Here is a 12,142-nt window from a genome sequence, read left to right as displayed (position 1 = left end):
CTGATGGAGATGAGAAAACCCTGGTATTGGCAATTGGGAGACACTGGTTCTGGAAAAAGCCCTTCTGTGAGGAATTAGATAAGTCGTTTGCTCTCTCTGACAACAAGTAAGAGAGGAACATTGTCACCAGGTCTTCTGAAGTGAATAAATCACATCCTTGAATTCTGGTAGAGCCCATCAACTCCGGACACGTGTACACTAACCCCAACTGCATGCTCCCAGGTCCCAGGGTGACCCCATGTGAGTGGTGACTCTGAATACATCCCCATAGAGATTTGTGTGTTTTTTCTATAGAGATTTGCTTAGGATCTGCTATGATCCAAGCACTGCCATAGAAGCCAGGAGAGCAGAGACTAATGAGATGTGATCTGGACTCATAGGGAGACCAAAGATTGCAAAATGGGTGGAAATGTTGAATAAATGATGGCACGCCTTACATTGAATTTCTGTGCCATTGTTTAAAAAAAGGAAGTAGATATCTCTGTGAGGCTATGGAAGTACCTCCAACACATCTTGTTAAATAAAGGAAAGGTAGCAGAAGGCAGTGTACGGTCTGAGCCAACCTGTGTTTTTTTAAATGCTGTAGTTTGATGTTGTACTCTAGTTATGTAAGATGCCACCAATGTGGGGAGCTGGGCATAGGGTTCACAGAACTCTATGTGCTATATTTGCAACTTCCTGTGAGTCTATAATTATTTCAAATAAAAAGAATAAAAAAGGTATATATAGATATGGATGTGCTTGTGCACCATTGACATTTTTTGGAAGAATACAAAAGAAATCCTTAACAATATACGCCTCTGAGGTGTGAAACTGAGGTGAATGGGGAAAGGACTTTTTATGCCCTTTGGTTCCTCTTTGCTATTGTGTATAAGCATCACTTTAAACATGGCCATGACAGATCTAAGCACAGGGTGTTAGGGAACCCGAGGAGGACACCTAAGCTTGACCCAAGAGGGAAGGAGGGGATCAAGTACTACCGAGCTGACAGATGAGGCCTGTGATGGGGTGGGCCAGGTGAGAAGGTGGGGACAGGGGAGGTGTTATGAGTTAAATTATGTCCCCCCAAAAATTCACATGCTAAACCCCTAAATGCCAATACCTCTTAATATGACTATATTTGGAGCTGGTCCTGTAAAGAGGTGATTAAGTTAAAATGAGGCCCTTATGGTGGGCCCTAATCCAATCTGGCCGGTGTTCTTTTAGAAGGAGATTAGAACATACACGGACACCAGGGATATGTGCACACAGAGGACAGGCCACGTGAGGACACAGGGAGAAGGCAGCCATCTGGAGGAAAGGACATGGCAAGAGCTTCTGACATAATGTAAAGACCCTCTTGCTCCCATGGCACACTGCGGTGGACACGGAGTTGGGGTATGCGAGGCAATTCCCAGAGACTTAAGCAGCCTCACTGAGTTCAGGGAACTGCAAAGTGCTTTGTGTGAATGGAACAGGGGTGGAAGGCAAAGCAAAGGATGGGTGAGAAATGAGGTTGGAGGGGGTGGGCTAGGGCCAGGTCTCCAAACCCCCACTTACCTGGCTAAGACATTGGGGCTTATCTGCTACAGGTAGTCTTTGGGGACCACTGCCAGGGAATTAATGAGGATGGACTGGGTGGACTTAGTGAAGAAAGCAGGACACATAGAGATGCCACTTGTAGTCTACTGAATCTGTAGTGAGGCATGGCAGGGGGAGAGAAACCTAATTCCACTCTGTTTCCTTACCCCCTCATAAAATATGCTCTAGAAATGCTAAATGAACAAATGTGCATTTGAAAAGGGGCCCAAACCCCTGCCTCTCTTCACTTAATGCTCTCTCATAGATCTGGCCATGGCAGCCACAATTTTATTTACCTTCTTGTGCAGCCAAGAGTTTGGTGACATGCAGTTTTCTCAGATTACTTCGCAGCTGCAGAAGGCTTAAAGATGCCAACTAAGGGCCCTTGGCTAATGCCCACGTCCTTCCTCCAAGTTGGGGCCAGCCCAGTGTCACTCCCCACAACGCCTCAGTATGGGGAAAGGCTCACCTGTGGAAAACCCCATTTTCTTGTGGCACTTGGTAAATTCAATATTAAAATAGGTGACCAGGGCGTGGATGTAGTCATTGCGCTGGATCTGCAGGCAGAAGGCAGACGTGAACGACAGCTCTTCGGTCTTGACTGTGTAAATGTCCACCTCCTGCAGCCCAGAGAAGAGAGAAGGCCGGACACTTAGCACCTCCACCAGGGTTGTGTCCTGGTGGGCAGCTGCATTCTGCAGGGGACTACCTACTGTACACTCTCCAGGGTGTCATTACTTAAGGGTGACTCCCCAGGCCCACCCACCACCCTCCCTATGACCCCCTCCATCCTTTCTAGGGTGGAACAATGAGACAAACAGATATGAGTCAGAACCCAGGGGGAACAACATTAAAAGGGTAAATCTGTTGGTGGTGGGGGCTGATGGAGGGGGGAGGGGAGAGAAAAGAAGCTTCATTAGACGGAGCAACCCTAAACCCAACCCGAATGTCCTCAGAGTGGTCCACCTCAGCATCGTTATGTTCATCTAGTCACTAGTGGTTTTCACAGTGAGGTCCCAGAATGACAAGTGTGGGCATCACTTGGGAGCAAATTCTGAAGGGAGGGCATCCTAGCCCTACTGAACTGGAACAGCAATCTGTGCTTTACCACGTCCTCCCAGTAATGGGGGAACCAGACTCTCATTTCCCAGATGTTTCATATTTATGCGACTGGCAGTAGGATACAACAAGTATTGTCACAAGAATGAGGACCCAAGCCTCCCCACAGTCATTGACTGAGCTAAAGGAAGTCCTGCTGGGCATTTATAACAAGTCTGGACAGTGAAAAGAAGGAAGGAAGAGAGAGAGAGAGAGAGAGAGAGAGAGAGAGAGAGAGAGAAGAGAGAGAGAGAGAGAGAAAGGGTAAATAAGAAGTGAGAGTTTTTCAGTTCTGGCTGGAGAATGAAGAACTAATAATTCTAACAATTTCAGCTGGGAAGTGGCTCAAAAACAATCTTGTGTGAGGAGCTAGTGTAATAAAAGTTTGCACTGTGCTGTTCTTTTCTATGTGAAGAATGTTGGCTGTTGTTTGCTGGCTCCAGTGAGACAGGGCAAACTTTTCAAGAGCCCAAAAGGCATCCAGGCAGCTTTCAGTGAGGTCTAAGGGAGGACTTCCCATGGTCGGAGTGTGTAGCAAGGATCTCTGTCCTGAGGACTGCAAGAGCCAGACAGCTGTGTGTCTGGGATGGTTCTCAGAGGAAACATTGGGAATACATGTTGGGAATGACAAAGCCTGTTGGCAATCATTAGGACAGGGGTCTGAGGGTGGGAAAGAAAAGCAGGGAAAAGACAAAGTAAGGTAGCAGAAATGCCCTTATCTCTACATATTTCCAGGGTAAATAAGTGAAAAGCAGATGTGGACCTTCAAAGAGAAGTCCTGCCTCCAGGGGACAAGGACGAGGAGGTGTGGTCAAGGGAGCCAGCGATCAGAGCCCTGTGGTGTCTGGGGTGAGCAGCTTTAACATCCCCGGGGGAGCTGAGCTCTGACTTATTAGTTGGGAAGAGGTGGGACTACAGGTTTAAGGGAATGTGGGAGCCCCAATAACGTTAAGAACTAAGGGAATGATGAGCCTTGGGTTGGGCATGCAGAAGTAGAAAGCCAGTCCCCTGAATCCAATGCAAGAGCCCCTAGGAAGCATTCCCAGGAAGTGGCCATCTGGTGCTTGCTTGAACACCTTAGGGATGATGCATTCACTACCTACCAGGCAACTGATTCCATTTCCTAACACCTCCAATTGGTGGATCCCTCTACGTAATGAATGAGTGCCTACACCAGTCTCTGTAATCTCCACCCACAGAATAGGCTGAATGCCTGTTCCAGCTCACACCAAAACCTTTTCTTCTCCAACTGCCTCTGTTTTTCCATTTGCTTCTCCAAAGTCATGCTTTCTGACTCCTTCACCAGCCTCTGACCTCAAAGAGCACACTGCTGGCTCTTCCCGCATTTAGTTGGCCAACCTCCTCCCGCAACTTCATCCCTCTCACCTTCCTTTGTCCTTTCTTCCTGGGGCCCAAGTGCAGGGGCCCTCCATTGCATGTCATTCTGTTAGTTTGGGCCATCATCCCCGTTCAGGAAGTCTGTTTAGACTCAGTGCCTGTCAGCCTTCATGTTGATCATTATCCTTCCTGGCCACGTGTTGTCCACAGGTTCCCTCTGGCTCAACAACTCTTAGAGCAAGCTGTGCTGACTATATTTGTATTAATGGCACCAGCACAGTCCACCAGGCTCCCAGTGCCTACACTCACTGACTTTTCCATCTCCTTCTTAGTCAGGGCCAGCTAGCCAGGCTCCAGGCTCTTTCCAAGGTCTGTGGCATTTTTTCTCTGTCCCCTCTGCCACGAGCCTAGCCTGGTCTTTTTACCCTACTTCTGGCTCATCCCAGCAGCCTTACCACCTTTGTCTTGCCCCTGCCATTGGACTGGAGCTCTGTACTGACAGAGGCTACACCTTACTGGTCTGTGTACCCTTGCTGTGTGACATAGCACCTGACAGGTCTCCTATGTGACAATTGTCCTCCCTTTCCCAGGTCTCTCCTTTATACCAACTGACTAATCTCTCAGATCCATTCAGACTGTGCCGCTCCCTGCATCCAAAACCTCCCATGAGTCCTCATGGCTTAGCTAAAAATATCCAAACATATTGGCCTGAACACAGGAGGGGAGAACTGGAAAGTGGGCTCTGTGACACATCTAGACCTGGCTCTTTTCCTTCTGTCACTCCTCTCACTTCACACACACACACCACCCATCTATCAGGAATTCTATCCCTATAGGGTCCTGCTCTCAGCTGTCCATCAACCAAATGTCAACTATCAACAGTATTAGCTGACAGTGTTCACCAGGTCCTGCAGACATTTGCATCTTAATGGGGACCTATGAAGGAATAAAAGCCTCCAACACAGAAATAATGGAGCTATACATTAAAATGGTGCCAATGGGGGCAGTGGGTCTTTAGGCGTGGGGGTTGGGCCATCTGTGAGAGTGGGATCAGCTGTGGCTGGGCTTCTGAGACATGGATGCCCTCTGGGCTCAACTCTCCTCTCCTCTCAGATCCCAAGTCTACAGAATCAAACGCAGTTATCCTGGCTCCCCAAAACCCAGACCCCCTTGCTGGAAGGTTGCTTTCTTTTCACAGCAGCAACAGCATCTCTGAGACCTCTGGGAGACCCCATGACTTAGCCTCAGGTGACCCCATGAAGTGGAGGGCTCCGCAGGCATTAATTACTCAGAAGAGCCCCTGGTTGCTGCTATCTCCACCACTAAACAATGTTACAAATGGTTGTCTCAGAGCAGAAGTCTGGTCAAAACAGAGTCTTAATTATAATAAAGTGTCACACTCTGCAGCGTTAATAGCATGAAAATAGCAATTAAGTGTGTGAATAAGGGCAAGTGTTTTCCCAACAGGCTCAGCAAGACATTTGCTTAGCACATTAGCAAGATAGCTGCTGGAGGGGCGCTCCTGGCGGAGGAAGCAACCACAGCCAGTCCCCAGCCTTCTCAGAGGTCAGGGAAGGGGAAGGGGAGGGGCAGGACTGCAGCTCAGAGCTCCAGTCCTGACACCTCCTCACAGCCTCTCTGCCCCTCTGTAACAAGGTAGTAAGGAGCTAGGAAAATTCCAGAGCAGGAGGAATAGGGAAACTGAGACAAGAAAATTAAACAAGGCCTAACAAGTTTGGACAGCTTTACAGACAATTTGCAGCAAGATCTTATCTTTCCCAGTCAAGGAGCTTGAGAACAAATGACTAATGTTTCTCCTCTCTCACCAGAGAATACATGGCTTAAATCAACCTGGAACTGCTAAGGCAGGAGGGGGAAAGGGGGAAGAAAAAGGGGAGAGTTCATCTCACCCACCAAAGAAGTCAGCCGTCTCAGGGAAAGGGGAGCATAGGGGGAGTTTTATCTCACTCCTTAAACCAGGGGTGGGGAACCTTTTTTGCTGCCAACGGCCATTTGGATATTTATAACATCATTCCCGGGCCATACAAAATTATCAACTTAAAAATTAGCCTGCTCTATTTTTTTTTTATATTTTATTGATTTTTTACAGAGAGGAAGAGAGAGGGGACAGAGAGCTAGAAACATCGATGAGAGAGAAACATCGATCAGCTGCCTCCCACACCCCCCTCACCGGGAATGTGCCCACAACCAAAGTACATGCCCCTGTCCGGAATCGAACCTGGGACCCCTCAGTCCGCAGGCCAACGCTCTATCCACTGAGCCAAACTGGCTTCGGCTAGCCTGCTCTATTGGTCAAACACTTAATTAACTCACCCCTAATGCCTTGGCAGGGCCAGACCGAATGACTTCATGGGCCTTATATGGCCCTCAGGCCGGACGTTCCCCACCCCGGCAAAGCCGGCAGTCTCAGGCTTGTCAAGATAAACTGTCAAATGTTTCTCATAAATTCTAGGAAAGCCATAAACAAAGACAAAGGGAGACCTTGAAGCCAGTCTGTACCAAGATGCCCAGCAGAGGAATTTTAAAACCGGTGCACAGAAAAGCACAAAAAGCCAAACCTCTACTAGGCGGGGCTCCTCAGATTAGCTGAGAGCCCTCTGTGCTTCATAAACCAGTGGTATTTTGATAGATTCGCTTGCCTTGAATCTTTAATAAATTAACTTGCTTTCTTTCTTTAATTTATTCGCTTCACTACAACACACCTGTCTGGGGTCACTCATTTGAATTCTTTCCTATGAGACTGACAGGAACCGAGGAGGGCACAGCCCTCCTTCAGCTCAGGGGGCTGTTCAGTAACACCTTTTCTGGTACTTCAGGTGCCTGTAACGCCTCCTTCACCGAGTCTGGCTGCCTTGCCCTGGCTGCACTCAGGTGCTGCCAAAGGGAAGTCCCTTGCTGGTTCCTGGCCGGAATGAGGCAGAGGAAGGAAGCTAGGGTGCCTGGGCAGATGGAAGCAGGCCAGTCCACAGTGTGACCAGCAGATGTACAGTGTCACACCTGCAGGTCAGGGACAGAAAGCCACCTGGGGCCCACGCATACTGAGGAATTTTATCACCAAGCTAAAGCCACGACAAACAACTGCCTAATGGTCAAATAGAGCTGCCACGTGTCATTTTGACAAAGATAGTTGTACAGTGAATTCTATCTATTCCACAAGAGTTACAGAAATGTTCGCACTATGGTGAGCATGTTTCACAGTGTACTTTCCTGGTTCTTGTTTGGGACACCTGAAGGGAGAGGGGCTGGTAGGAAGAAGTACTTTGACCACAATCAATCCTGCTTGGACTTGGAACTGGCTGCATAAAGTAGTGAGAACTGTGTCAGTGGAGAGTCTGAGACTTAGACCCAAAGCCAAATCTCTTAGATAGAATGTTATGAGAGGGAGACAGAGTCTGTTGAGACCTGTGTGAGGCTCATCTCGTTTTATTTGCTCTCAGGGGTGGTTCTAAATGCCACAGTGACGCTATGAACCAAGGGTTGTGGTAGTAGGAAGACCGTGTCTGGGGACAAAGCACATTTCTCATCTGTCAGATCAGCAGTTTGCATTAGTCCTTCAGAAGCTTCCTCTCCTCCCCAGTGACCCTGAGCCCCATCCCCTTCATGCACTGTAAATGCCCCAGTCCTCCACACCAATATTTCCAGAAAAGAGGTGATATGTACAGGACATAGCAGGCAAGTATGTTTTAGCAAGATTAGGGCTGAGTGGGCTGATGAATACTTACATAAATGAATCCAGATTTTTAAATAAAAAAATCAGCTTGAACCATATGAAATTAATGTCTTCCTAGCTTTTAAAAAATCACATATCAATAGTTTATATGACTCAACATAATATATTAACATATATGCATGCAAAGACTTAGCAAAAGGACTGGAAAGCTCAATCCAATGTGTGAACAGTGGTCCCTCTAAGGAGGAGCATGCGCTTGAAAGGGAGGGGAGGTCAAGGGGAGCTTTGCGTTTTACTCTATCAAATTTGGCTTGTTTGCATATTCAATAATAATGAGAACACACTAGGGATTGATATCATGGGGATGCTGACTAGGAGTTGTGCATCTGCACTGAAGAAAGCTTTGCGGGGGAAATGTTAGGTCATGTATGAACAAGAACACTCAGGTGGGTATTGTTGTCTGAACGTCCCACGTGTGCTAGGGCGTGGGAGTGTAATGACGATTACACAGCAGATTTTGGTACCGGATTTCTTTCGTAAGAGGGCCATTCACTTTTGAATGGAGTAGTTTACTCAAGCCTGAACAGTCCCTCCTGCCTGCAGGATGTCCTCTCCTCTATTACCCGCTGCCCCCAACACCACCAAGGGACAAGTACTGACTCCCTTCAATCAGCTGTGCCACTGTGGACTCCAGTTTCTCTCCATATGACTTTTTGACTGGTCATCTTGTGATGCCAAAGGCTCTGGCTAAGGTGTTCTTGACACCAGGCTGGAGCCGGGCAAGAGCTGGCAATGCCTTATTCCAGGCCCACCACTCTCCAGGGTGGTAGAGATGGGTTCCTGGCATGCCCACAGGGTGGCACAGCTGGGTTCCCAGCATGTCCAGGCCCAAGAAAGATGAGTCTGCAGACCTTTATTAAACAGGCATTGGTCACCACTTGCTTTGGGTCCACGATGTCCACCAGGGGCTCCTTCATGGCAACGTCCCGGATGCAGCTCATGTCAAAGCCATAGACATTCTCCCACCCTGAGGGAACAGAGCAACACATGAGGGCCAGCAGCAGGACCCCCCAGAAGTCTCCCAGACCCTCCCAAGTACCAGAGCAGGGCATGCCCAAGAGGGTGAGGGGCAGCCCGTGCTCCCCCGCATCAGAATAGGAGAAGAATGGCTCATCGGGGTGCAGAGCTTTGCAATGTGCCAAATGCTCATTCACACTTTGTAATGTGTACAGGTCCCTCGTTATGGTTAGAAAAACTAAAGCTCAGAGAGGCTGGGAAACTTCTCTAGGGTCATACAGCTAGAATGCTACAGGCCTAAGAATAGAATCCAAATTACCTGTCTTCCTACACCTACTTTCCTGTCCCCATCTCTGAGCTAGCAGAGTCTCCTCTGAACTTTCTTACCTGCACCCACATTTCTATGTCACTGCCTTTGCTCCAGCCATTCTGCACACCTAAAATGGCCATCTCTCTCCCTTCTCCTGTCCCCACTCACTGAACCTTCAATGCAGCAGAGAGAAACTTGGGCATGTAAAGTGAGAGAGGCTACAGTTTGAATCTCAGCACCACCACTTATTGGTCAAGCCTTGTGCAAACTCCCTAACCTCCCTGAATCTCAGTTTTCTTAACTGCAAAATGAAGGGGTGTCCATGAGAGTCTTTACCTCTCTCACATGCCATGATGTTCTCACTAAGGAGCTCTCCCATAAGAAATATATCCAAGGTGGGGCACACACCACCCCTGTGGTGCTCGGTGGCCCCTTGGGAAGCTCATAAGATGCTTTGAGAGGAAGAAAGTTTTAGGGTTCAGGATTGGTGAGTAAATGAATGCAAGTCTGATGGCCCAAGATCATCCTTAAATGATGATAATCATTGTGATCACTGAGTGACCACCAAGCCCAGGCCAGATTCTTCACTTCCGCTTCCCGGAAACCCCATGGGGATAGATACTTGTATATGTCAGATGAGGAATTAGGGCTGGAAGAAGTTGGCATCTGACTCACATGCAGTATTTGGCCCAATGTCACTCATCAGGGAGATGGTGACACTAGGTTTCAAACCGAGCTTGTCCCCTGACCGTGCAGCTGCACTGAGCCAATGTGACAGCACTGGGAATACAATTTCCCTCCGCACAATGCAGAGGGTGGCTTGCAGAGGCCTCAGTTACTAGGCAGCTGAACTCTCCGTTTACAGATAGGCTTAGAAATGCATTGAAGGAGAGATGCTTTGTTCTAAAATCTTTCAGGATTAAATTTTTTACAATGTTCATCAAATACATGGTATCTTAGGGAACTATGTATGATTGGGAGAGGGGGTGTGTGGGGAGGGAACAAAGAACAGCCAGTGAAAGCTGTGTTCCTTTGACTCACGCTTTTCTAAGGCACATAAAGACCTTCCTCAGGGGGAAGAGGCAGAAAACATAACCGTCTCCCAGAGGGTGAGCACTGGTGAAAGTCTGGCTTGAAGATAAGATGCCAGTCATACCCCATTAAATCACCCGAGGCTGGTGCCAAATTCCCAATTGAAACCTGCATTTGGAGAAGGAAGCTGCTCGGTCAGCAACAGGACCTGCACCAGACTCCCCTCTGGAATCTGGAAATACCTACCCATCCTCTTCCCAGAGAAACTTTCTCACTAAGACACACTGCCTTTGTCTGGAATCCTTCCTTAAGAGCCTGCGCCACGCTCCTGCTCTTACTCTCTCACAGCCGTGGCGTAAGTTGAATTTAGTGCAAGTGTTGGGCAAATACCTGAGAGAGTCTGTGCATGTTATAGTTAAAGGCCTGGGCTTTGGAGTTCAAATCTGGGCTCTGCCATTTATTTGTTGTGTAACCTTCATAAGATTTAGCCTCTCAAAGAGTTGCTTTCTTCTTCTTTAAAATGGAGGTGATGATAACTTCGGTTGTTATGAGGATTAAACGTGATAATAAACATACAAAGCGTAAGGCAGTGCCTGTAGAGAGAGGTTGACAAATAGTGGTTGTCATTATGTGGTTGGAGCGTTGGCTTTGCCACCATTCGAGCTGTGTGACCAGGGACAGATCAATCTTTTCCCTGAGCTTATTTGTAAAATGGGGAGTTTGGTTCACTAGTTCTGTGTTCCACAATCATCTGGGACACTTTTAAAAATACAGATACCTGGGCCCAACCTGAGCTACTGACTCAGGACCCAAAAAGCTGGAACTTTACAAATCCATACAGGCAATTCCAACCACAGTGTGGAAGCTTTGTGTTAGATAACCTTTAAAGTTCCTCCCAGTCCTCCAGGGATGAACTTGAAGTCTCACAGCCTTGAATAAACCCTTTCCAGCATTCCCCACTGTGGGATCCTCCTGTATCCTCAGTACTTACTGCATAGCTTCTGGCTCAATACAGACCCACATATAATGCTCTTTCATTCCCAAATATTTAGTGTCCATACTGCTTCACAATATCCTGTGTTTTAGGTGTGTGTTTCTTTTTCAGGGGTTAGTTCATTTCTTATGTCCCCAGCTAGACTATACTACCTTCAGTTATTCAGGAGACAGATCAGCCAGGACATTAGATTTTTCCCTCTCCTTTCTGCTGACCATTCATTTCCCAAAACCTCCTTGAACATAAGTGGAGCAGGGATGGGAGACAATGCAAATCAAGCAGATTAATTTTTGTTGCAATTCTGTCTTATCTATCAAATGAGTGAATGTGGAGTAAGGTCCATTTGCTACCAGGAAATATTGCTATTAATTTTCTGGTGATTTAAAAAATAACATCAGAAAGATCTGTGAACTTTTGTTTAAGGATTGAGACAAACTCTTTAAAAGAGCTGCACCGTGGTGCAATGAATGTAACTGAAGCAACAATGAAGCCCAGGCCTACCAAAACTACATACTAAGTTCACTCAAATCACCACTTTAATAGCTCAGTGGAGAAAAAGACATGTTCTTTCCTGGGAATAGATATTATTCACCTATCTCTACTATTCTTTTACTGACAATTTCCAGCATTAATTAAAAAATTACAAAACACGTGAAAAAGGAAAATTATGTTCCATTACCAAAAGGAAAATAGTCAATAGACTCAAAGGTAGCTCAGATGTTGGAATTATTGAACAAAGACTTTAAAGTATCTACACTAAATATGTTTTAAAATCTAATGGAAAAACATGCACAAAAGATACAGAATTTTATTGATGAGATGGAAACTATACAAAAGAGACAATGAAAATGCTAGAAATGAAAATCACAGTATCAGGGACAAAGAAATCTTTCAATGAGCTTATTAGCAGAAAGGATACATCCATTAGAGGAAATAATGAATAAACTTGAAAACAGGTCAATAAAAATTATCCAAACTTAAACATATAGAGGAAAATGAACAAAAAAATAGATCACCCAAGATCAATGGAACAATATCAAACAACTTCTAACATATGTGTAACTGGAGTCCCTGAAGAAAAGAAAGAGAATTAGGCAGAAAA

The 12,142-nt window shown here is 46.6% G+C and overlaps 1 protein-coding gene across 1 annotated transcript in view; it reads right to left on the bottom strand.

Annotated features, from left to right (window-relative positions):
- The window catches only part of PRMT8 (protein arginine methyltransferase 8), an 88,192-nt gene that overhangs the window by 5,907 nt on the left and 70,143 nt on the right, over positions 1–12,142 (bottom strand). The window contains exons 7-8 of the mRNA XM_008143740.3: positions 8,599–8,714; positions 2,030–2,180 (exon numbers count right to left, since the gene is read on the bottom strand). Of these exons, the coding sequence (XP_008141962.1) occupies positions 2,030–2,180; positions 8,599–8,714 (267 nt within the window). The remainder of the gene's footprint in view (positions 1–2,029; positions 2,181–8,598; positions 8,715–12,142) is intronic.

The sequence above is a fragment of the Eptesicus fuscus genome, chromosome 7 (assembly GCF_027574615.1).
Source record: "Eptesicus fuscus isolate TK198812 chromosome 7, DD_ASM_mEF_20220401, whole genome shotgun sequence".
In the NCBI taxonomy this organism is placed as follows: domain Eukaryota; kingdom Metazoa; phylum Chordata; class Mammalia; order Chiroptera; family Vespertilionidae; genus Eptesicus; species Eptesicus fuscus.
Note: the sequence above shows the minus strand (reverse complement) of the source record. Positions and strands in the feature narration are given on the sequence as shown.